This window comes from Physeter macrocephalus, chromosome 11, assembly GCF_002837175.3.
Source record: "Physeter macrocephalus isolate SW-GA chromosome 11, ASM283717v5, whole genome shotgun sequence".
Taxonomy (NCBI): Eukaryota; Metazoa; Chordata; class Mammalia; order Artiodactyla; family Physeteridae; genus Physeter; species Physeter macrocephalus.
This window is the reverse complement of record NC_041224.1, coordinates 97432632-97459912: the sequence shown is the minus strand read 5'-3', so window position 1 is coordinate 97459912 and position 27281 is coordinate 97432632. Positions and strand designations below refer to the sequence as shown.

General features: G+C 36.8%; 2 protein-coding genes across 4 annotated transcripts in view; one reads left to right on the top strand and one right to left on the bottom strand.

Moving 5' to 3' along the window:
* INO80 (INO80 complex ATPase subunit) overlaps window positions 1–27281 on the bottom strand; it is a 136729-nt gene that overhangs the window by 54819 nt on the left and 54629 nt on the right. For all 3 annotated transcript variants that reach the window (XM_024134383.3, XM_028495459.2, XM_024134386.3), the window contains exons 14-24: window positions 26938–27033; window positions 20613–20672; window positions 20029–20171; window positions 18774–18858; window positions 17687–17804; window positions 16680–16765; window positions 13841–14008; window positions 13455–13588; window positions 12363–12430; window positions 11535–11628; window positions 10594–10765 (exon numbers count right to left, since the gene is read on the bottom strand). In XM_024134383.3, coding sequence (XP_023990151.1) covers window positions 10594–10765; window positions 11535–11628; window positions 12363–12430; window positions 13455–13588; window positions 13841–14008; window positions 16680–16765; window positions 17687–17804; window positions 18774–18858; window positions 20029–20171; window positions 20613–20672; window positions 26938–27033 — 1224 coding nt within the window. The remainder of the gene's footprint in view (window positions 1–10593; window positions 10766–11534; window positions 11629–12362; window positions 12431–13454; window positions 13589–13840; window positions 14009–16679; window positions 16766–17686; window positions 17805–18773; window positions 18859–20028; window positions 20172–20612; window positions 20673–26937; window positions 27034–27281) is intronic.
* On the top strand, window positions 9183–9546 carry LOC102994350 (60S ribosomal protein L36a-like). The gene has a single exon (XM_024134393.3). It carries the CDS (start codon window positions 9218–9220, stop codon window positions 9536–9538), a length of 321 nt encoding a protein of 106 aa, XP_023990161.1. The 5' UTR covers window positions 9183–9217; the 3' UTR covers window positions 9539–9546.

Genomic DNA, 27281 nt, shown 5'->3' with positions numbered 1-27281 from the left:
TAAAATAACCCAACCACAAAGACAAGAGGGACTATGTCCAAACATCTAAATTCTGTTCTCACACTTGGGGGGAAAACAGAAATGAAGAAAAAAAAGAAAGAAAAAAAATGACAGAATTATGGGGTTTTTCTGGCCCTGCCATGCAGCACGTGGGATCTTAGTTCCCCGACCAGGGACTGAACCTGTGTGCACTGGAAGAGTGGAGCCTTAACCAATGGACCACCAGGGAAGTCCAAAAATGACAGAACTGTTTAACAGCACTTTTTTTTTTTCATGTTAAGCTTGGTTTCAGTCTTTCTGGACATTGTAAAATATTCTTTGTATTAGAGAAGTATCCTTCTACTAATTATAGAGCTCCTACCTGTATTCACTGGTTTTCTACCATACAAAAAGGGTAGTTAACCACTTTTGCATCCCCTATCAATCATCTTTCTTGCATGTTTGATTTCCCTCTTAGCTGCCTTTTCTTCCTTTTTCATCTTCAAATCTGAGCCTCCTCTCTCTTACAAACTCAGCTTTTAGTTAAAACCAACTGTCCCTCCTGAAATGTCTTCCTATTCTTTTTAACTGTCACACTTCATTACCTATTTCCTAACCAGAATCTTTCTCCTTGTAAATTCCTGCACCTGGGCCTTCTCTGTTCTATCTGCACTCATAACATCAAAGAGCTCCTAATCTCATTCCTAAGTGTTCACTTTAAACTTGATATAGAATTCAGCACTCCCTCTGAATCCTCTCTTGAACTCCGGGTTTTGGAAGTTATTCCTTCACTGCCAATGCTCATCCATATCCAGATCAATCAGAGTCCATTCACCCTTTCTTCACCATCTTTGGTTACAACTATTTCTGTTGGGTCCTTTGGACCTGATACTTGGAACTTTAGTTTAATATCCTCCTTAACATGGATTACCACATCCAATCTTTCCTGTTATCACACTCTTGAGATTAGTCATCAAGTACCAATGGCAGAGATCCCCACTGATGTGCTGTAATGACTTGAATGATTTAACAGCCTTCCTAAAACCAACTACCCGATTATTCCTTCCCATGGCTTGACAGTAGCCACCAAAACTTTATTCCCCCAGGATTACAACTGTAGCATCTATTGAAGAAGGTGAGCCAAAAAAGGGCTGAAACTCCTGGTTTAGTATCTAAACCCCAATAGATTGGCATTCAAAGATTCCTTGGGAGAAAAGGTGACTTACCTTTCTGGCCTTTTTTCTCACTACTGCTTTGTATTTTGGCTCAAATCTTCAACTTGGAAAATCCTTCCTTCTACCCAGGTCCCTACCACTCAAGATCCGACTTAAACAATACCATTTCTATAAGAGTTTTTTGTCCATTTTAACCTAAAGTGATGTCCTATCCTGAACTTTACCACTAATCATCTACCATTATTTTGGCAGTTAATTGTGTTTTCTTTCAACTCTGATGTTGAATCATTTCTATCTTTAAAGTCCTTTTAACTTTGTGCATGTCTTTTTACTATACACATGAATGAGTTTTCAAACCAGAAAATAAGAGACCATGACTGCTAACACACCTTGCCCACAATAGGCACTGATGCGTGACAGGTTTGTCAACAACATTAATTACATGTGCTTTTTCTCTGTGGGAATAGACTGACACTGGGAGGAGGCTATTATGAAAGAATATTAGAAAAACCCCAACCCTTAAGCCAAGATCACATTCATTCACTGAATGTGAATTCACATTCATTCATTCATTCACATTCAACAACTGGAGATTCAGTCAGTCAATAAGCTCTTCTGATATACATACAAATTAATGGACCCATTCACTCAATCCCATTGGCCCTTGGGATCAAACAAGTGAAAATGGCAGGAGAGAAGAGTGTATGGAAAAAAAAGAGTACTTTCTCCAGTAAATAGTGTGTCCTCCCCTCTATTAACATTCCTTACTCAATTAGGCTTCTTTTACTGCCCAGATCGGTGGTCTTCAAAGAAATTACATGCAAGCTTCACAATGTAAATAATATTAATATGCTATTATTTATGTATCATTTTAAAAGAAATAATGCATAGGTATTGGCAAAATGGATAAAGAATGTTTTAATAATGGGGGACATAATCAAAAAACATGGGGCTACTGGCATTGCTGAAAAGAGTTTAAACTAAGATAGATAAGCTGATTCAAAATTTACATGAAAATGCAAAAGGCCAAGAACAGTGAAGGCAATATTGAAGAAAAACAAAGCTAGAGGACCGGTGCTACCGGTTATCAAGCCTTATTATGAAGCTATAGTTATTAAGATAAAGTGGTACTGGTCAAGGACAGACAAATGGACTAATGGAATAGAACAGGGTCTAGAAACAGACCCACACATATACAGCCATCTGTTTGACAAAAGTGATGCTGCAGTGCAACAAGGATGGTCTTTTCAACAAATGAAATTGGGTCAAATGGATATGGATATCTGTATGTAAAAAAATGACAACCCATAACACAGACTGAAAACCCAGTTTCTTGTAGATACGAATGGTAAATCAAAACAACCTTTGGAGAAAAACAGAATTATCTTTATGACCTTGGTAAAGGCAAAGATTTCTTCAACAGGACACAAAAAATGCTAACGATTCAACAGAAGACAATATTTAGAGTGATAAAGTAAGCTACAGAGTAGAAGACATCTGCAATACATAAAGAACTACAAAACACCACGAAAAATACAGACAGACTAACAGAAAAATAAGCAAGGGTCTCAAATAAGCATTTCATAAAGGAGGTTATCCAAATGGCCAATGAGCATTAGAAAAGGTACTCAATATCATCATTCATAAGGGAAATATAATTTAAAGCCACAGTGAGATACTACCACATAGGAGGACTAAAATGAACAGACAAAACAATGTCACATTCTGGCAAGGACATGGAGCAACTAGAACCTCTTATACACTGTTAATGGGAATGAAAATGGGCACAACTGCTTTAGAAAACTGTCTAGCATAACCTATTATAGATAACCATATGCATACCCTATGACCCAGCAATTTGACTACTAGATATATATACCTCATAAAATACATATGAATTTTCATTAAAAGGTGTGTAATGTTCACAGCAGCACTATCTGTAATAATAAAAACTATAAGCCACCCAAATATTTGCCTATAGTAACTCTTACGGGGAGGACACTGAGGAGGAACAATGAATGGAAGTGGGCACAAAGGGGCCTGTGAGGTAGAGTTCTGACAGTGTTTTGTGAAGTTATCAAGCTGTATGTACACTTATGATTTGTGCACTTTCCTATATGTATGTTAATATCTCCAGAAGAATAGCCAAGGCAATAAGAAAAAGGCTTACATTTAAAAAATATATTATATCTATTATTTCTCTCTGTCTCTCTAATCTCCTTGGCCTGTTGTCTACTAAAGGAAAGCAAATGGTCATATTTTCAGAATCAACTCAGCTGCTTCTTAGACTCATGAATTCAAATGGTTATTAATTAATTTCATTAGAAAAAAAATTTTAACTCTCTAATAATTGATTAGGGTACTGGTTATCATTTCCAAGTTTTCTTCCTACCTCCTCAAGCTTTAAAGATGGACCCACATTTATATGTCAGTCCTTTTCTAATCTTTCAAGACTTTTCTTGGTCTTCCTGAGGTTCTAATTCACCATATGAATGATAGCAAATACCTCTCAAGTCATATTTTCAGGACATCTGCTAAAACTAGTAAGCATAATTTTAAGTTTGTTTTCTGTGAAAATAAAAAATTTTCTCTCTGATTCCACAGTAGTAGCGTCCCTGTATAAGCAAAGGAATCTTCCAAAGGATCTGTAAATTGTATTAATAATGCCAGAAGTATTTTTGTAGATTTCAATGACAACAAACAAGTCATGTCAGGAAAAGGCACAAAGCACATACATGATGAATTTATCCCACACAAAGCAACAAACAAAAAGAATCCAAGACCTTGTATCTAAATCCAATCGACAAATCCAAACATCAGCAAGACAGATTATTATCACATTTAAGTCTCACCACTGCTGTCCATACTTGAAGAGTTACCTTTGAAAAAAGATTCATTTTTGTCAATCATATTTTTGTGAAAAACTGTATAACTGGCAGGATTACAGCAGACTATGAAATCTGGAAGTGTGTTTCTGATGTGTGTATGTATGCTAAAATATCATGCATCTTAAGTTTTGGAAATCTGTTGTAAAGGATTAGGTGTTCAAAATTTCCTTCTCTATCCTTCTTTGCAAAACAGACAATGTAATATTCTCTAAAATACTTCTTGAATAAGAAAAACTCAGTTCAGGACTTCCCTGGTAGCACAGTGGTTAAGAATAAGCCTACAGGGGCTTCCCTGGTGGCGCAGTGGTTGAGAATCTGCCTGCCCATGCAGGGGACGCGGGTTCGCGCCCTGGTCTGGGAAGATCCCACATGCCGCAGAGCAACTGGGCCCGTGAGCCATAATTACTGAGCCTGCGCGTCTGGAGCCTGTGCTCCGCAACGAGTGAGGCCCGCGCACCACGATGAAGAGTGGCCCCCGCTTGCCACAACTAGAGAAAGCCCGTGCACAGCAACGAAGACCCAACACAGCCAAAAATAAATAAATTAATTAATAATTTAAAAAAAAAAAAAAAGAATAAGCCTACCAGTGCAGGGGACACAGGTTTGAGCCCTGGTCCAGGAAGATCCCACATGCCACTAAGATCCCACACACAGCTAAGCCCATGTGCCACAACTATTGAGCCTGTGTTCTAGAGCTCGCGAGCCACAACTACTGAAGCCCATGCACCTAGAGCCCGTGCTCTGCAACAAGAGAAGCCACTGCAATGAGAAACCCACGCACCGCAATGAAGAGTAGCTCCCGCTCACCGCAACCAGAGAAAGACCATGCGCAGCAAGGAAGACCCAACGCAGCCACAAATGGAAAGGAGGGAGGGAGAAAGACTCAGTTTGGAGAAATCAGTGTGAGAAACAGTACAATAGTGGTAATAGGCATATTCTAACAAAGCCATTCTTGCAGGATAGTTCTCATAATAAACTACTTTGCTTAAGTTTGAATCAGGTTTTTTCAAAATTACTTAACTTTATTTATATTATCTCTGAATAGTAGGGATATAACAGGGATAAAACCTTGATCACTAACTACATGTCAGGGTAACTCTGCAATGAAATGTGCATGCTGCTCTCTGAGTGACTCCTGGTGGTCTCTTTCATGTTCAGAAAGTGAGACCTTCCTTAAGTCCCAAAATGTCAGTTTCTTTCCTTTCTTACTATTAAAAAGAATGATCCAGAATCTTTCTATATGGTGACTTTCTTTACCTAGTCCCCTTGCTATTCTAATATCATGCAGTCACTGAATGCTGTATTTTTCAAACTGTGAGTAGTAGGGTCATGAAATCATTTTTTAGTAGGTTTCAACTAACATTAAGAAAAACAAATAAAAGGAAAAAACTGTGCACTGAAGGAGTGTAAATACTGTTTCATGAATATTTTGTCTTAAAAATTTATGGATGTGTAATATTTATATATGTATGTAATATCTGATATATCTACATAACTACAGGTGGTGTAAAATATTCTTGTGAGTCATGGTCAGACTTCAAAAGCCACAGATATAATGGGCTTTATTATATTTTTATTGTTACACATGGAGCTTCAACAAAATGATTCTTCATTCAGAACCCAGTCTAACCTTTAAGGCTAGATATCATGTAAAGATTATTCTGCTTAGTTGAAAGCAAATATTTCTTAGAACAGATATATCAACCAACTCTGGCAAGATACATTGGTATTTCAACATATGTATTTTGGAGATAAGGATGGTGAGACCAAAAGCAGAACCGCATCTCTACACATACATGATTTGCTTTCAGCTACCTGTGGCTCAGTAACTCGGTGTACATTCTAAGCCACTACAAGAGCAAAGGTCTATCTATAACACAAAATAAAAGTAAAGAAGAGGACATGGAAGTGAATCTAACTGTGGAAAAACCAGTTTCACATAAAGCATACTGCCCACATCTAAATTTCTCAGGAAATTAATTGATATAAGAAGGACCTCACTGAACAGGTGCTCTGAACACACTACTGTATTTTCATAAAGCAGAAAACTACAAATAAGTGATGCATATCTTTCAGTGTTAAGTAAGATGCAGGTATCTACATAATAGAGCATAAAAAACCCCTGGGAGAATGGTGCACTCTGTACCAAAAATAAAACTAGTAAAAAAATTTTAACTGTAGTAATATAGAGTACCAAATGTAAGGAAATTGGTCTACAGAGGTTAAGCAACTCTTCATTAGACATATCAGTATTCACCAGTAGGAAGTCACCTTGCCACAACTGGCTATATTATTCCAAACAGGCTAGAACCCAATTCTATTCTCCTTCTGCATTAACGATCTTATCTTCAGTGTCCAAAAAAGTATATGGAGCAATGCTTGAGAAACCAACTGGGAAAACAGAAGAAAAGGAAATCATACGGGTTCTTCAGTATACAGGGGGCAAATAACCAGATGCAGCCAAAGAACATCCTACATTCGATAGTTGTATGACTGATGACACATTAAATTTTCTAGAGGATACAAAGAAAAAGTTCTACCTTCTAAACTTTTAATCTAGTTGAAGAACTATAACATATAAACATACAAGTCTCTCATCAAAACTCTCCAGCGTTACACCCATTTCATTCAGAATAAAACCCAAATCCTGCTTTCCGTGCCGATAGCGCTCTCGCAAACATGGTGAATGTTCCTAAAACCCACTGGACTTTCTCTAAGAAGTGTGGCAAGCACCAACCCCACAAAGTGACACAGTACAAGAAGGGCAAGCATTCTCTGTGGGCTTCCCTGGTGGCGCAGTGGTTGAGAATCTGCCTGCCCATGCAGGGGACGCGGGTTCGCGCCCTGGTCTGGGAAGATCCCACATGCCGCAGAGCAACTGGGCCCGTGAGCCATAATTACTGAGCCTGCGCGTCTGGAGCCTGTGCTCCGCAACGAGTGAGGCCCGCGCACCACGATGAAGAGTGGCCCCCGCTTGCCACAACTAGAGAAAGCCCGTGCACAGCAACGAAGACCCAACACAGCCAAAAATAAATAAATTAATTAATAATTTAAAAAAAAAAAAAAAAGAATAAGCCTACCAGTGCAGGGGACACAGGTTTGAGCCCTGGTCCAGGAAGATCCCACATGCCACTAAGATCCCACACACAGCTAAGCCCATGTGCCACAACTACTGAGCCTGTGTTCTAGAGCTCGCGAGCCACAACTACTGAAGCCCATGCACCTAGAGCCCGTGCTCTGCAACAAGAGAAGCCACTGCAATGAGAAACCCACGCACCGCAATGAAGAGTAGCTCCCGCTCACCGCAACCAGAGAAAGACCATGCGCAGCAAGGAAGACCCAACGCAGCCACAAATGGAAAGGAGGGAGGGAGAAAGACTCAGTTTGGAGAAATCAGTGTGAGAAACAGTACAATAGTGGTAATAGGCATATTCTAACAAAGCCATTCTTGCAGGATAGTTCTCATAATAAACTACTTTGCTTAAGTTTGAATCAGGTTTTTTCAAAATTACTTAACTTTATTTATATTATCTCTGAATAGTAGGGATATAACAGGGATAAAACCTTGATCACTAACTACATGTCAGGGTAACTCTGCAATGAAATGTGCATGCTGCTCTCTGAGTGACTCCTGGTGGTCTCTTTCATGTTCAGAAAGTGAGACCTTCCTTAAGTCCCAAAATGTCAGTTTCTTTCCTTTCTTACTATTAAAAAGAATGATCCAGAATCTTTCTATATGGTGACTTTCTTTACCTAGTCCCCTTGCTATTCTAATATCATGCAGTCACTGAATGCTGTATTTTTCAAACTGTGAGTAGTAGGGTCATGAAATCATTTTTTAGTAGGTTTCAACTAACATTAAGAAAAACAAATAAAAGGAAAAAACTGTGCACTGAAGGAGTGTAAATACTGTTTCATGAATATTTTGTCTTAAAAATTTATGGATGTGTAATATTTATATATGTATGTAATATCTGATATATCTACATAACTACAGGTGGTGTAAAATATTCTTGTGAGTCATGGTCAGACTTCAAAAGCCACAGATATAATGGGCTTTATTATATTTTTATTGTTACACATGGAGCTTCAACAAAATGATTCTTCATTCAGAACCCAGTCTAACCTTTAAGGCTAGATATCATGTAAAGATTATTCTGCTTAGTTGAAAGCAAATATTTCTTAGAACAGATATATCAACCAACTCTGGCAAGATACATTGGTATTTCAACATATGTATTTTGGAGATAAGGATGGTGAGACCAAAAGCAGAACCGCATCTCTACACATACATGATTTGCTTTCAGCTACCTGTGGCTCAGTAACTCGGTGTACATTCTAAGCCACTACAAGAGCAAAGGTCTATCTATAACACAAAATAAAAGTAAAGAAGAGGACATGGAAGTGAATCTAACTGTGGAAAAACCAGTTTCACATAAAGCATACTGCCCACATCTAAATTTCTCAGGAAATTAATTGATATAAGAAGGACCTCACTGAACAGGTGCTCTGAACACACTACTGTATTTTCATAAAGCAGAAAACTACAAATAAGTGATGCATATCTTTCAGTGTTAAGTAAGATGCAGGTATCTACATAATAGAGCATAAAAAACCCCTGGGAGAATGGTGCACTCTGTACCAAAAATAAAACTAGTAAAAAAATTTTAACTGTAGTAATATAGAGTACCAAATGTAAGGAAATTGGTCTACAGAGGTTAAGCAACTCTTCATTAGACATATCAGTATTCACCAGTAGGAAGTCACCTTGCCACAACTGGCTATATTATTCCAAACAGGCTAGAACCCAATTCTATTCTCCTTCTGCATTAACGATCTTATCTTCAGTGTCCAAAAAAGTATATGGAGCAATGCTTGAGAAACCAACTGGGAAAACAGAAGAAAAGGAAATCATACGGGTTCTTCAGTATACAGGGGGCAAATAACCAGATGCAGCCAAAGAACATCCTACATTCGATAGTTGTATGACTGATGACACATTAAATTTTCTAGAGGATACAAAGAAAAAGTTCTACCTTCTAAACTTTTAATCTAGTTGAAGAACTATAACATATAAACATACAAGTCTCTCATCAAAACTCTCCAGCGTTACACCCATTTCATTCAGAATAAAACCCAAATCCTGCTTTCCGTGCCGATAGCGCTCTCGCAAACATGGTGAATGTTCCTAAAACCCACTGGACTTTCTCTAAGAAGTGTGGCAAGCACCAACCCCACAAAGTGACACAGTACAAGAAGGGCAAGCATTCTCTGTATGCCCAGGGAAAGTGGCGGTATGACAGGAAGCAAAGTGGCTATGGTGGGCAGACTAAGCCGATTTTCCGGAAAAAGGCTAAAACTACAAAGAAGATTGTGCTGAGGCTTGAATGGGTAGATCTGAACTGCAGATCTAAGAGAATGCTGGCTATTAAGAGATGCAAGCATTTTGAGCTGGGAGGAGATAAGAAGAGAAAGGGCCAAGTGATCCAGTTCTGAGCTTCATATTTGTTTTGTTATGAAGACAATAAACATTTGAGATTGTTTAAAAAGAAACAAAAAAACCGCTAATCCTTAGCATTAACTTATGAGGCCTCACATGATCTGAATCTGCACCTATCACCTATCACTTATTTCCTATCCCTTTTCCCCTTACCTACTTTACAATGGCAAACGGTTATATGAAAAAGTGCTCAACATCATTACTTTCCATGGAAATGCAACTGAAAATCACAAATTCAAAAAAAATGGGCCGACAATTCCAGGGGTACGCAAGATTTACAAGAATAAATCTCTCACATTGCTGGTGAGAGTTTAACTTTGAAAAACCATTTTGGAAAAATGTTTGGCAGTGGGAACTAAATCTAAACATATGTATACGTGATGATACAACAATCCCATTTAGTTGCATGCCACAACTAAGACCTGATGCAGCCAAATAAATAAATAAATAAATAAAAACAGTAGATTAATAAATTGTGATTAGAAACAGACAATGGAACACTTCATAGCATTAAAAAAGAATGCTACAGTGCAACATGGATGAATCTTACAGACATAATAATTAAGGGAAAGGAGCCAGACACAAGAGTACACACTGGATCATTCCATTTACACTAAGTTCAAAAACAGGGTAAAGTAATCTGGGATGATAGCAGTAGAATAGTGATTACCTTTATTTGTTGGTTTGTTCTGAACTAGAGGTTTCAAATGGGAAGAAGTATGAGGGAGACTTCTGGGTGCTGGAAATATTCTATACCTTAATCTAGGCAGTTGTTACACAAGTGTATACACATGTATAAATTCAAAGAGTTGTACACTTAAGATCTGTGTACTTCACAGTAAAGTTATATACAAAACATATATTAAATATACACACACACACATAAAATGTCTATTAAGTGATATGTAATAAGCTATAACACTACACTGCTCCCACTCCTCTGGGAACTTTCTGGCTCCCTCAGGTCTTCATTTACTTTATTACTTTTATTGATTCAAAGAAAAGGGAAGGGAGTATTACACAGATAACTGATGTTAAAACAACTGCTTACCTTTAACAAAGGGCAGCTGGAAAGGTTGGGAAAGGAGAGTGGAAAATTAACCCCAAGAAGGAAATCCTTGTTTCTCAGATAGTTCTGCTGGCTCTCCCCTTCTGGCTCTCCCCAGGAGCGCAGCTGATGGAGCCTGTAGGAGGCTTTCAGAGACAGGAAAAGAGCTAACCATCTGAAACAAACCACAGCAGACATGCTTATTCAGTGCTCCATGGAGGGCTGAGGGTAGTTCATAGCAGCGAGGAACCTTGTCTCTCATTAACATGTCTCTTTTGTAAATCTTGAACATTTTAGACACAGCTCTTTCCTACTTTCAGATAAAGCCATTTCATACTGTTGTTCTATAAATTCTATCTTTGGCATGAATTGGTTTGCTACTATGAAAACGAAAATCCTCTGTAAAGCTCTTCTCAGTATTAAGGAATATTCAACTCTATCACAAAAACTGTCATAAAAAACATCCTCATACTAAGGAGACAGCCTCTCCTCATGAGGTCACTATTTTTTACACAAATACAAAGTAATAAATTAAGTAAAAGCCATTATTCCAAGGAATAAGAAAAGAGAACTAAGTTTCCCTGAATACGTAAGGCAGGCTATGCTGCAATCACTACTAACTCAAGGAGTCATCAGTCATCATTTGCCCTGTAGAAACAAATAAAACAAAGTAGTCTACTTAGAAATTAAGAAGAATTGAAGACCTGATAGCATTTGGGAGAAGAGCCTAAATAGTTTTTATTTAAGGTATATCATGAAGCATCATGCAATTATTAAAGGATCAAAAGTATGATTTCCTTATAAAAATTTTAATTCTTAACAATACAAAAAGAATGAGAGGCTCTGTAAGATGATATAATAGTAAATATTTAATTTCACAGTATTCGACCTTCGCCCGTTTATTCCCAACTGCTCTCTCATCAAACAATGAGCAAACTGCTCACCTGGCCAAAAGTCCCTGAAGCATGAGGTTTGCCATTTCAGCTGGAGATACATCAATAAAGCGAAGGAAAGAGAAACAGCTTTCTTCATTAACACCTGGAATATCAAAGGACAAAGTTAAACCCAACAGAAAACCAAGAGGCAATACTCAACTAAAGCCTGCTGAACTGCTGAATTTTGACTTAAGAATCAATAACTATTCTAAAGGTTCCAATACAGCCACTTTGATATAAGACAGTGTGTCATATTTTTGTACTACAATCATAAGTAGAAGAGGCAGACCTATGAAATATGGCATATAGGGGCCAGAGTGGAGTTGGCTCATCAGTTACCTCTGGGGTTTTGGATCCTTGGCTAACTGCTTTCCTCTTTTTATCGTGCCAGGAAAAAAAAAAGAAAAGGAAAACACAGAGGTGAAAAATTCTGAACCTCTGCCTTAATACTTTGGACAATGCTCAAAGTTGAACAGCTTCCTTTCCTTAAACTAAGGAGGAGGGACCTAAGAGTCCCAAACTAACAAGAGTCCTGCATTGTCTCTCACACCTCTATTCAAAGGGTGTAAGAAATTCTTAAGAGGCAGGTATAAAATAAAGATGGAAGGTCAATCAAAATGGAAAACAATTAATAAAAATTTTTTTATTGCTTCCTGTTATAGTCAAAAAGCCTAGCATCTATAGATGAAGACAACTAATTTACTTAAATCTTATCAAGACTTTATAAATAAAGGCCTAGCATTCAGGCAAAGCCACTACTAGTTCCAACTCAGCAAAACAAAGAGCATCCTGATAAATCCTTGGCATACTTTCCTTCTCAAAGATCAAAACACCTACCTTTTCTGTGAAACAGAGACTGCTGGATATAGTCTGGTGCAAATGGAGAAAGAAGAACCCTTAACCACCTGTGAAGTAAGTAAATAAAATAAATCCAAACCCAAATATAAATATCAGGAACTTAACTAAACTAGAGGTTCCAAACTAAAAGAATCATTTAAGGTTTGAAACTGTTTCTACTTCTAAGAAGTTTGTTGCCAGACTAAATCATAACATATATGTCAAAAAGTACTAAGTACTTAATAAAGGTAGTAGATTATAATACAAGTTCAAAGTGGTCTCATTTTATTTCAGAGAAGCACAATTCTAGCACTGCAAGTTGCTATATACTATATTAAACAAAAAGGACTACAACTCTGGTCTGTTTCCTCCTGCCCATCTAGTTAAGTATTAGCCTGGAGCTATCAGAGACAAATAATTCTTAAAATTAAACCCAAGAAATGTGTCTCAATTTCAGTAACATCAGGCTAGATGTTGTTGATGATTATTTTGAAAGTACTGTTTATATTGTTTCTTTACAGAAAGAGTGTTCTAAATCTATGGTTCTCAAGTGCAGGTGTGCACAAGAATCCTTTGGGAGCTTGTTAAAAAATCCAGAAGCCAGGGCCACCCTCACTCGGAGTTGCAGAATGTACATAGCCATTTTCTGAATGGAAATGGTTTCTAGCATATTACCATTAACGATCACTTCACTTTTACCAAATCTGTGATTGCTGATTCTGGGAAGAAGATAAATTTGATTAATTTGAAATCCAATCAGTTCTTCCACAAGTGCTATTCCAAGTGTGAAATAAACCATCACAAAGCAATTTCAGTACTGAGGCAGAGACATTTGCTGATCTCTCTTGATACAAGTACATATTTGCACACAGGTGCACATTCCTCACTCAGAAAGGCAACTGGAAGTGCCAGTTAAACTCTTGATAGTGCACAGATCCTATCACAAGATCCCTCAACAAACAGTTGTCCACCCATTGCTTAAATACCTCGTTGTTGTGGAACTCACTCTCAATTAAATTTATCTACTAAGCCACAAAACCCCAAATTATACAAAAACACTCTTAGAGCAAACAGATATTAATATTTGCTCACCTGTCTCGTGAATGGTTGAAGACCCTGATCTGTCCATGACGGTAGATAAACTTTGAAATCTGGTATGGCTTTAGGGAAATATGAAATGGAGACCAAGTTTCTTGTCGTTCAAATAACTCTGGGTGATTACACACCTAACAGGAAAGGAAATGATAAGACAATATTGTCATGTGCAGACATCACTCCATGAAAAATGATGGAGGAATCCCAAACCCTGCATGTTTACCTTTATGAATATATACTTTCCCATTTTCATCCTTTTTTAACTGTCTTTGTTTATTTGGCATCAAGGCAAGATAGAACCTTTTTCTTTTTTTTTTTGAACCTTTTTCTTGAAGTGGGTTAATAATAAGGACAACTCCAAGGCAGCTGATCTAAGCTCTTACCTTCCTAAACTGCATGACCAGATTCATGAGGCTGCTGGTGGTTGTCTGTGCTTGCTGGGTAGAGCCCATAGAAGACTGCAATAAATCCTCAATGGAAATTTTGTTCTTTAGTGCCTGATATAGCAGCTTCTGTCGGCTGGTCAGTTGGCAATACATTAGAATCTCAATCTAAAAATCAATAAGGACATTTATATTTTGAAAACAGTTTGTAAGAAAACTCAGTATCAGCGTAAAGTTGGAAACTCATGCAAGGCAAATTATGATTGGAAAAAACAATATATGTATCTCTAGAAACTCATATCTCTATAAACCTGTGATATGGCTAATTATCCAGAAAAATGTGCCTTCTTTGACCCTCTTGCCTTGTCACTCACTCTACATGCTGTCCCTGGGCGACCTCTTCCATTTCTAATAACACCAACTACCGTCCATCACAGTGACTTGCAAAAATATATTTCCCAACATCCCCAGCCCAATATTTCCAACTACCTACCATAATAGCATCAGAGTCTGCAGCAATTGCATTTGTGACATATCAGAAAAAAATTCTCTTTCACAATTTACTTAATTCATTAACAGCATTATCACTCAGTTGCCCAAACAGAAACTTCAGTCAGCTCTGATTTTTTCTCTCATACCCCATGTTTTATCATTTCCTAAGTCTCTCAACTCAACCTGGAAATCTACCTCTAACCACCTTTTCTGACCATTTCCATTGCTTTAACACAGAATCTCATCATATCTAATCTATACTGCTATTACCGTGGGAGCTTCCTGCCTCTAGTCTCTCCTGGTTCCAAGAAACTTTCCATACAAATCTTATAAGGTACTCAACTGATGAAAAACCTTCAATGTAAGTTACTGCCTATAGTAAAATATTAAAAATTCTCCTGTAGGCAGAGACCTCCCATAATCTAACTCACCATATTATCCCAATCTCATCAAGTCCTCCTATATATATTAGCTACAGCAGTCTGAATAATGTTTGCCAAACATGCTGCCTATTTGAATATTGCTCTACCTTTGTTCACTCTTGTTGCTTAGCACCCCCTTCCTACCATATTTTCCTAGTAAATGCCAACTCATTATTCCAGATCTAGCTCACATGTCAGCTCTGCTTTGATGCCTTCTCTAACCTTCCCTAATAGAACTACTCCCTTATTTATGTTCCCATTATATTTCACATAGATAATCACTGCATATCTTATGATACAGTACTAGCTATTTATGTATTCATCCCCCTTGGAAATCTGAACAGAACCTGGAAGCTGCATCTCTACGGACCAGTTGCTGGCAGACAGTAAGAGTTCAATAATACTACTGAACTATACTATTGAACTATACTATAAATACTATTGAACTATACTATAAATACTATTATTTATTATATTATAAATAATATACTATTTAATAACAGATTAGAAACATTACTGATGTTTAAGAAATTTATACTCTGCACAGTGGTTAAGAACCATATGTCTTCTGATCACCTCCCTAATGACCACTAAATAACAGACATTATGATATTGCTATTGTTTTTAAGCTCTTTCTGATATAAAAGCCTCAAGGATCCATTTTTTTATAAAGTATTTTCTTTCTATCAGGTACACATCTGTGTAACACTGCTATTCAGTTAAAATCAGCCAGTTTCACAAAGCAGCCATAAAGATTTTTTTAAAAGGAATAAAACAAAGGTACACTTCTATTCCTCTCTTTGAAGGTGTACATCTCCACCACAATCTTGTTAAGAGAGTTACTAATTTCAGAATGATCCAGCCTTCTCGCAGTGACAGAGAATCACCTGATATTATCAAAAACCTGGAAAGATGCCTTTTATATAGACAGCAGAACTGTGAGGAACAGGTGCAATCTATGGGAGATGGGAAAATACCCCAAAGGACTGGGAACTGGGTGAAAAAAGAAGGAAGGAGAATATGGGGAGGATTCACAAGAGATAACAGAAAACTACAGAAGTCTGGTAAGATCCAAAAAAAGATTATTTATAAACCAAAATTACTGACTTTTTATGAGAAAAAATATTACAATCCAAAGCACATTAAACTTCTAAATCTATCTCTCAGTCTGCAGAAATACAGGAGACAGAGGAACATGTTAGACAACACCACAATGATGCAACCAGCAAAATCCAGTATGTGGAAAAACTCTACAGGACAAACAACTCGGTTTCTTCAACAAAGAAGTGCATGGGGAGGAAAAAGTAGGGTGGGACTAAAAGATGCTTAAGAGACATAGCACCCAAATACTATGTGTTGACCTTGCTTGGATTCTGGTTTCAAAAACTGAATACTTTTTCAAAGAGAGCGAAAGAAAAAAGCATACACAAAGACAACTGGGAATATCTGAGCACTGACTGGGTATGTGATACTACAATGAAATAACTGCCTTTTTTAGTAGAGATGATAATGATATGCGAATATGTATTTTAAAAAACACCAAATCTTTTAGAGACACCTATGAAAATATTTATAAATGAAACAAAAGACATCTGGGATCTGCTTCAGAATAATGTAGAGGGGTGAAAAATGGTCATGAGTTGATCATTTAAACCATATAGAGTTCATTATACTATTTTTTCTACTTTCGTAATGTTTCAAACTCTCCGTAATAAAAAGTATAAAACAAAAAGAAGAAAAAATTATTACTTGCCTTCATTATTTGACTCATTTTAAGTCTTCTTTGACCGTCTCAAGTTTAAAGGTCTCCTATCAATCAAACTAATTACCCTTCAACTAAACATTTACCAAGGAATTTCTTTTCACCCTGGAACCCTAGGTTGGTGCCTATTAAGGCATAAACTCACAAGGTCTTCTTTCCTTACCTTGTCAGACAATTCATTTTCCACATCTTTCTTGATTCTCCTCAGCATAAATGGCTTCAAGATCATGTGTAAGCGAGAGAGTTGATCTGAAATGTCAGGAGCCCCACCGACAAATAATACATTATATCAATTTAACACAAACAAAAGAAATATGACCACCCTTCACTAAACCGTTCTAACACCTTTTGGCTTAATGATTCTCTAAAAGAAGACTGAAACAATTGCAAGGAGGAAGCCAAGGGATCTGAACTTTCTACAGCACCTTCCTGGAGTCAACTGTGCAAATGCATTTTGCTCTCATTTACTCAAACCAGTAAGGATGGCTTTATTTTTATTAGAATCCACCTTTAGAGTATTTTAGGAACATTCTATCAATAATAGGGTTCTCAGACAGGTCTAATGCAAGCTATCTGGGACTCCCAGTGTTCCCCAAAAATCATTTTTTCAAAGTGTATCAACAAATTAACAACATGCAGTATAAGAAATTACTTAAGGACTTTTCTAATAGTTAGTAGGTGGCACTTCATGTTATGTAATAAATACCTCATAACTCTCTTAAAATATTAGTCAAGAGGTAAAAAAAATTGATAAACAAGGTTAAAAAATGTTTACAGAAGAAACAAATCCTAATATAGAGAGAAAATAACAAAAATTATCCTTCTAATATTTTCTGGTTTTATCACAGGCAAAAAGTCTTAACCCATTCCACAAAGAATATAAAAATTTTCAGGATCTATGTGGAAAATGAGGATTTCGTAAGCCAAAATGTGAATTTTGCCTGTTCTGCCTTGATTAGTCAACACTACAGGAGCATCACCTGAGTTAGTCCTTTTTGGACTCTTTTAAATATGCACAAAGCACATAATTATTTTAAAAGAGAAAAAACTTCTCTCTCAGATCCTTCTATGCATACCAGAAGAAAAATTCTTCACATACAAGAAAATACAGAATTATGTAGTTGCCTACACTAATAGGTAGAAAGAATGAAAGTTCATAAAAGTACTCACTCTCATCTATGGCAGATTTGTTTTCGGCGTGGCTCTCAATGTCCTTGGAAAACCATTCATTAAATTCCTCATGTGAATCAAATAATGTTGGCATAATGAAATGCAGCAGAGCCCAGAGCTGGAAACAAACAAAAAGCAAAATAACTATAGAGCAACAAAACGACAGTATGTGAAGGCATGATGAGAGTTTGGAGAGAGAAAGAGTGAAGTTGCAGGTCTGTGTATCTGTGTCTAGGTGCATGTATATGTGTGAGTAAGTGAGAGAGAATGAGTGTGTAAGCACACTGCCTCATCAACCAACTCTAATTCTATAAGGTACTATAGCAAATTGTAACTATTTTTCAATTAATTTCCCAATGAAAGTCTGAAGGTGCAAGTCCTGCTCAGCTTGTGCAGTGAGATAGTTTTAAAGATCTTATATAAAGATCCAATCCACAACTGAACACAGTCTGAGGCAGCATAACTTGCTAATAATAACTCTAGATCAGGGGTCAGCAAATTATGCCTTATGGTGCCAAGTCTGGTCTGCCATCTATTTTTATAAATCAAGCTTTATTGGAACATAGTCACACCTATTCATTTATATATCATCTATAGCTGCTTTCACAATACAATAGAAGGCTGAGTAGCTGTGCAGTGACTATACAGCCTATAAAGTCTAAATATTTATTATCTGGCTCTTTACAGAAAGTTTTCTGACCCCTTTTCTAGAAGATAAAATTATCTTCCTGAAAGAAAGAATTTTAGCTCCTCTCAGTGTCAAAGAATATTACCTTTTTATTCTAGTATAAAAAATCTCTGCATTAGATGAGTAGCATTCTTAATGTGATCACGATTTATTATATAAGTAACCAAGGAATAAAGAAATTTATTTGCCTTTTGCCAGAGAATAAGAAAATAGTAATGATGCCCCCCCGCAAAAAAAACCACTTAGGGCAAGCCATGGTCAAATTCTTCCTTTTATGTGGGGATTGTAATTTATACAAAGCCGTACCACTCCAGGTAGGCATGGGCAAAGAATTTTATTCTGTGCTGGAACCACTCTGTTTAATGCAGACATAAAACTGAGGTCTTTACTAGTGCCTACCTCTGCCATGGTGTTCTGAATGGGGGTCCCAGTTAGCAAAAGCCGATTCCGACACTGAAACTGCAAGAGTATCTTCCAACGAACACTGTCCAGTAAGATGAATTACAAATTCCAAGTTAGCAGTAAATATTCACCCTATTGAGACCCCTTATTTCTAAAAATGCTTTTCAAAAAAATAACAAACACTCAAAATCAAGTATCAATACTCTACCATGAACACAATTGAAAAATATTACTCAACAAAGCTGATGACAGGAAATTTCAAAGGAACTGACTCTGAAAACGTGGTATTAGGGTATATATTAAAAAAAGCCCTCGAATAGCAGAGTAGGATCCTTTCTGGCTTGATAAAAGTCCTCTAATACCTCTGGTCAGTTTTGTTGATACAAACCATATAATTATAAAGTATTATCTACAGTAGTAGGTTTTAAAATTATTACTCTATGCACTTCCAGTGTGAGTTTAGAGGGAGCAATGGAGAAAGAGAAAGGGTGTGAGAAGAAAACGCAAAGTGAGTCTACTGCTCCTGGCCACAAGCATGCCCTACTTCAAAAGAGTAAAATATGAAATAATGCTCTTTAGAGGATGGAAAGTTCCATGGAAAATACCATCCTGCCAGTTAACATGGACTTCTAAGAAAGCCCTATGTGCTCACCAAGAGTTAATAAAAATCCATCAAACCCAAGGTCTAATACCACTGAGTAACACTTTACAGCCAAGCACTCATTTACTATTCAGTTTGGGAACTTAAAGGTATTAGAACATTTTAAACATGTAACTTCTAATAAAAGGATTCTTGGGCGTCTAATAACCATTCAGGGACTAGGATAACCTTCATAAAACAGTAGAAGCTACAATCCACATAATGTTAACATTCTACTTCCTACTAAGACCTCCTGTCTAAAATAATCCCTGAAGCAAAGAGCAGACACCCCTTCCTCCACAGAAAACTTCCTTGAAGAACAAAAATCGGTTAAAATGCCATAATTATTGAATAGGGAGAAAAAAGTTGAGAAAAATCTTTATACTCTAAACATTAATATGCATATTCCATGAAAATGCGAGAGAATTTATGCCTTCTGGTCAGATATATGGCTTATGCGGAGACCATAAGACCATAAGACCATATATAAGCCATATACCATATTTTCAAATCTCTCTGATCTTCATTCACATGTGTGTGTATATCAGACACACATATCTATGTATCTATATATACTCAGTCCACAGACTTTATTTCTATTATTCATGTTACCTGGAACTACTCTTGAGCGCCTGAGCCTCATCCAATACCATGTACTGCCACTTGACTCGCTGGAAATACTTTACATCCTGCACCACCAGCTGGTAACTGGTGATAACCACATGGAAGGGGGCATCCTGAGTGTAGAGGGTCTTCTGTAAACATAAGAGGGCAAGGGTGAAAAGAGATACCTAACAAGTCATAATAAGACAATGAGGAATGGAATTTATTTTCTAAGGCCAAGAAGTTTAAGATAGCTCTAAAGATATACTTCTCCAATGTAGGAGATGTGCAGTGAATTAAAAGCATAACTGTTTTTAAGGTAGTTACCTTAACCACAAACCTTGTTAAAAACTAGTCTTCAGCTTATTAAAGAAAAAAGTTCTTACTTAATCCTGGACTTCAAGTCCAGCTGATTGTCTATAACAGGAAAAGCATTGTAAAAGAAAAAAAGTACACTTGCCTAGTGTCCAGAAACATATAAGAAGATTTTATGTAAGTGAAATTACTCAAATCAACTGGAGAAATAATGACTGCGCATATGTGTGAACATGTATATGTGTGTGTCCATGCGTGTACAGTAAGCTGAAAGTTACCTGACTCCAGAACCTCCTGATAACTTTTCTATCATGAGGATTTCCCCAATATGGTAGCACCTGGAAAAAGGACCAATATACAGATTATTTCCTAGTGATAATCTTAAAAGTATCATCACAAATACGTTATTCAGAATGATTTTTTAAAAACCTAATAGAATGAATATAAGAGTTCCTCTTCTGTCACTGCTGCACTAGGTGCTGGACTAGCACTCCTCCTACTGACCAAGTTAAAACACAGATACAAAACATTTGTTTGAAGGCATCAGAGCTACTGAGCCAGTGGAGAATTATAGAGCCCAGATCTAGAAAAGAGAGGAAAGCCTGGCACCTGGAACACGTTCCCCCTGTGGGTGCTGATCCTTCCCAAAAGTTCTAGTTGAGAGGCTAAGAAACTGAAAAGTTGTTTTTTGTTTTTGTTTGTATTTTTTTGTAAAGAGACACAGGACCCACAAAACAAAAATTGTAGTTCAAGGAGGAGGGATTCTGATAACCACCCACCTCCCTGGTCTTAAGTTGGGAATCAAAAGATAGATACACACTGGTAGTAAAGGTAAACTATACATACACTTGCTTTATCAGGTACTGAATTCTGGTTTCAAATCATCTTAATTCCTGACTAGATTAAGGGGGCTTTGGATTATTATTGCCCCAGAAAAAAAATTACTATAGGCAAAAAAATCCACAACAAAACCCCAAACACACATTAATCCTCTCTCAGGAAGAAGAAAACAGTATCCAGAGCCCACAATTATCTCTACAATTTTTCCTATACAATGTCTGGCATTAAAACAAAAACAAAACAAAACAAAAAAATCAGATACAGAAAGACTAGACCACAAAACTGAAAACCAACATGAAATATAGATAAAAGAAACAAACCCACAGGAGATCTAGATAACAAAATTTTAGAAACAGACTTTTTAAAAAATGCTAGTTTAGGGCTTTCCGGGTGGCGCAGCAGTTAAGAATCTGCCTGCCAGCGCAGGGGACACGGGTTCGAGCCCTGATCCGGGAAGATCCCACATGCCGCAGAGCAACTAAACCCTCACGCCACAACTACTGAGCCTGTGCTCTAGAGCCCGCAAGCCACAACTGCTAAGCCCACGTGCCTAGAGCCCGTGCTCCACAGCAAGAGAAGCCACTCAATGAGAAGCTCATGCACTGCAATGAAGAGTAGCCCCCGCTTGCCACAACTAGAGAGCCTGCGTGCAGCAACGAAGACCCAACGCTACCAAAAAAAAAAAAAAAAAAAAAAAAAAAAAAGCAAGTTTGTTCATTGAATTAAAAGATTGAGAATTTCAGTGGTATACTACAAACTACAAAAGAATCAAAGGGAATTTTTAGAACTGAAAAAATATAATAATTAAAATTAAGAATTCAATGACAAGGGCTTCCCTGGTGGTGCAGTGGCTAAGAATCCACCTGCCAATGCATGGGTTTGAGCCCTGGTCCGGGAGGATCTCACATGCTGCGGAGCTACTAAGCCTGTGCACCACAACTGCCGAGCCTGTGCTCTAGAACCCGTGTGCCACAACTACTGAGGCCCACGTGCCTAGAGCCCGTGTGCGGCAACAGGAGAATCCACTGCAATGAGAAGCCCATACACCGCAACGAAGAATAGCCCCTGTTCGCCACAACTAGAGAGAGCCTGCGTGCAGCAACGAAGACCCAACACAGCCAAAAATAAATAAATAAATAAAACAAATTTATTAAAAAAAAAAAAGTAGCCGGGGGGGGAGAAAAAGACACATAACATACAGGAAAACAACCATAAGAAGTAGAACTGGAAAACATAGAACATCTTTAAAGTACAAAGATTTTTAAAAAAAATTTTTTTTTAAAAATTCAGTGACGAGTTTAACAGCAGATAGAATCAGCTGAAGAGAAAATTAGTGAACTAGAAGAGAGGTCAGAAGGAAATATCCAGACTGAAGCATGGAGAAACAAAAGAATGCAAAATTCAGCACTTTTTCTGTGATGTTCCTAGGTGTGACTTTCATTCTTTTTATTGTTATGGGGCTCAAAGTGCTTCTAGAATCCATAGCTTGATGTCTTTTGTTCTTTTGAAAAATGTCAGCCAAATGGAAGCACAAATATGCAAGGAGGAATGAAGATCAATGAGCAATGAATATGTGAGTAATATGAATAAATCTAAGTAAGTTTTAAATGTATAAATAATAATGTGTTCTGGGTTTAAAATATAAAATATATACAAAAACAACAGCATGTAAGTCTAGAGAAGGGGGATGTAGTTACAGTACTATACTAAGGTCTTTGTCTGGAAAGTATTAACAGTACTAATTTATATTACTTTTGAAAAAGTTAAGGGTGCATGTGGTATTCTCCTGGGTATCTACTGAATAACAGAATGAATATATAATTAGCAAGTTTAAAAGGGGAAGAAAAAAAAAGGAATGATAAAATCTAATCAATTCAAAAGGATTCAAAAGGGGAAAAAAGTAAAGCTGAACAGGTGAAAGAAGTAGAAAGCAGGGACTTCCCTGGTGGCACAGTGGTTAAGACTCTGCACTCCCAATGCAGGGGGCCCGGGTTCGATCTCTAGTTGGGGAAATAGATCCCACACGCATGCCGCAACTAAGGAGCTGGTGAGCCGCAACTAAAGACCCGGCACTATCAAATAAATAAATAAATATTTTAAAAGTAAATACTAAAAAGCATAAACACAATAACAACCCTATTAATAAAAAGAAGTAGAAAGCAAAGAGCAAGGCAGCAGATTTAAACACAATATATCAATAATTACATTAAAACTAAGCACAGATATTCCAAATAAAAGGCACGAAATACACCTTATATGTAAGGATATAGAATGGTTAAAAGTAAAAAGACGAAAAAGATACCATGCAAATACTAACCAAAAGAAAGCTAATTAATATCAGAGAAAATAGACTTTAAGGCAAAAGTCTTAAAGGAGGAATTTTATAATAATAAAAGGTTCAGGGCTTTCCTGGTGGCGCAGTGGTTGAGAGTCTGCCTGCCGATGCAGGGGACGCGGGTCCATGCCCTGGTCCGGGAAGATCCCACATGCCGCGGAGCGGCTGGGCCCGTGAGCCATGGCCGCTGAGCCTGCGCGTCCGGAGCCTGTGCTCCGCAACGGGAGAGGCCACAACAGTGAGAGGCCCGCGTATCGCAAAAAAATAAATAAAAATAATAATAATAAAAGGTTCATTCACCAGGAAGATAAAATTATAAATTGGTATACATCTCACAGCCTCAAAGCAAAAACAGAAGATAACAGAATGGATAAATCCATAATTGTTGTAAACATTAACACACCTCTTTCAGTCAGTAATAGGAGAGGCAGAAAAAAAATCAGTAAAGATACAAAAGAGCTGAACAAGTTAACAAACTTGACCTAATCAATATATATACAACACTGTACTCAACAAGTGCAGAATAACACACAGGACATTTATAAAAACTGACCATATGCTGGGCCATGAAAGCAAAGCAACAAATTTCAAAGGATTAAAATAATAAAAAGCATGTTTTCTTATCAGTGGATTTAAGCTATAAATAACAAAAAGATAACTAGAAAATCATCCTTTGTGTACAGAGTAAAAACAACACTTTTAAATAACCCATGAATCAAATAAGAACTTAACAGTAGAAGCTGACAGTATTTTGCATTGTAAGATAATGAAAATGTGACACATCAAACCTTTGGATGGCTATAGTCATGCTTAGAAAGCAATACCCTTAAATATACATTAGAAAAAGCTGAAAATCAACAATCTAAGCTCCATCTCAAGATGACAGAAAAAGAAAAAAGTTTACAAAAGAAGTAGACAAGAATAATAAAAGACAGAGCAGAAATAAATGAAATAGAAAACATACAGAATAGCCAATTTCAGGAATGAAAAGTGGTACATTAACTAGAGAAAAAATGTAAATCTTATTTCATGAGGAAAAGGAGGTCAGAGGCACTAATCATACTAGAACCATAAAATGAGTGTTACTCAGACACCTGCCAAATAAAATGAACTTTCTGATGTTATCATCATAGATCTAAGTATGTTTTGAATGTAACCAGACTATAAATCTGAGCAGAGTCTACTTCTAACTATGTTCTACAGGGAAGCAAACACATTTCTGACAATTTAAAGGTGTAATGGTAATAGAAACAATGAATCAATAGAGCAGAGGTCATCAAACTTTTTCTATAAATGGCCAGATAGTAAGTAATTTTAGTTTTGTAGGCCACACAGTCTCTGCCACAACTACTCAACTGTGCTGTTGTACTGTGAATGCAGCCATAAATAATAAATAATCAAAGGTGTGGCTGTATTCCAATACACATGTATTTAAATTTCATATATCATTTGCTAGGAAATATTCTTTTTTAATCAACAATTTAAAAAAGTAAGAACTATTCTTAGCTCATAAGCTGAACAAAAGAACACGTGGTGGATTCCTCAATAAGTTAAATATAAAGTGACTTAACAATTCCACTCCTAGGTATATACCCCAAAGAACTGAAAACAGGACAGGTGTTCAAACAAAAACCTGTACATGAATGTTTATAGCAGCACTATTAATAATAGTCAAAAGGAACAACCAAAATACCCATTAACAGATGAATAGATAAACAAAATACAGTATACCCAGATAATGAAATATTATTCACTATAATATTATGTTATAATATTATGACTGAAATATTATTCAGTCATAAAAGGAATGAAGTGCTGATACATGTTACAACATGATGAACCTTGAAAAACCTACTAAGTGAAAAGCAGCAGCCAGACATAAAAGGCCACATTCCAGGTATACAAAATATTCGGAATAACCAAACCACAGAGACATAAAGCAGATGTGTGGTAGCCAGGGGAAAGAGGGAAAGGGAAATAGGGAGTGACTGCTTAATGGGAAGGAGATTTCTGTTTGGTATGATGATAAAGTTCTGCAATAAGATAGCAGTGATTATTGTACCACACTGTAAATGTACTTAATACTACTGAATTGTACACTTTCAATTGGCCCACAGGCCATATTTTATTGACACCTAGACTAGAGCTTCAAAAGGAAACTCCACATGCAAATGAAAACTCAGTTTCAGGCATGGGTATAAACTCAAAGGAGAGGTACCAATGACAAAAGTAGTACTACATTGCCATCTATCGGCCAGTGAAGGAAATATTGAAAACTTTAGTGGTTTGGAAGAAAATTTTGACTTAATTTTTCAAGCTCCTAATTGTTTGACATGTACTAAACGACAATAACAACAACAAGAAAGCAGAAAAAAGATGAGGGGCTCCTTATTCAATGTGAAAAAACCCTAGAGAAAATATTCAATAAATTGCCTTTGAACGATCTCACCTCCTTAGAAAGTTAAGAATGAGTCAGCCAAGCTAAAAGCCATATACCTAATGTGTCTTGTAAACAGTTCCTAAGTCTATTAATTCAGCCGCAAAGGTGGGGCCACAGACACAAAGGTGCCCCAAAGTGGAATATCCCAGACACGTCCCTATTCCTTATAAAGTATAAGCCAGAAAAACACCTCCCATGACCTCTTTAATTGCATGGAACCCATGATTATTATGGAGACCCAAGATCAGAGATCATGTCAATATCTCTTGATACATATCTCCAAAAAATCCTCCTTACCACATGCAACTTCATTATCATTATATTCCTTTAGGGACAAAACAAATATTTAACTCATTTCCTTCTTTTTACTTGCAAATAATATAAAAAATCCTATCCATTCTTTCTTACATCCCAACAACTCTGCATAATTAAACCTCTATTTAAATCTTGTCCATACTTGATGCAGCATATTTCCCTGCTGATCACATCCTACTTAAATCTCAATTCTTTTCCTCTGAATTAGTTAAATGCAACTTTCACATTATCTACCTTAGACATTATAATCTGGACCAAGACTGAAGAGCTGGCTTTGGAGTGTCAAGAAAATAGATAATCTATGAATAAACTGGGGGGGGGGAGTGTGGACAACAATGCCATAAATTATAGTATATGTACCTTGATTTATCAAAACCTATATTAAGCCAGCAAGGTAGACATTTTCTATTATGGCAGTACAACCAGGAGCTACAATTCATGTGGTCAATGCAGCAAATCACTCAAACTGGACTTTGGCTTTCTCATAAAACATAAGGATGTAATAGGCTCTCTTATTGCTCCCATCAGTAACTTTGATAGGAAATGTATGCAAGGTTATTTTGAAAAAAATCCAAGAAATTAAAAGCTATTATGAGCAATTAAGTAAGTAAGGCAGCAAAAAAGGAGTAAGAAAGTTTATTTTAAAAAGCAAGAGAATTTTGTTGATTTTTACCTTAAATTTAGGAACAAATCTAGTAAACTCCTGGTGCCAATTGTTAAGTGTAGAAGCAGGTGAAATTATTAAGAAAGGTCCCCAAATGTTCTCTCTCTGAAACAGAAAAACTGGGTCAGCCAACTGCAGGAAAACTGAAGAAATTTAATTCAAAATTATAATTAATGACAAGAGGAGTTTAAGAATAGGAGATGCATTATAACAAGAGAAATGGTTTGTATCTCCCATACCTGCACACTCAATGATAATATCCTATGTTAAGAAAAATAATATTCTATGTTAATAATAACACAGGCAAGGAAGTTGCTCACACACACCTTGAGAAAAAAATACCAAGCAATTAC

What these genes read in the sequence shown, in the direction of transcription:
- LOC102994350 (XM_024134393.3), top strand. Translation starts at nt 9,218, where the DNA reads ATGGTGAATGTTCCTAAAACCCACTGGACTTTCTCTAAGAAGTGTGGC.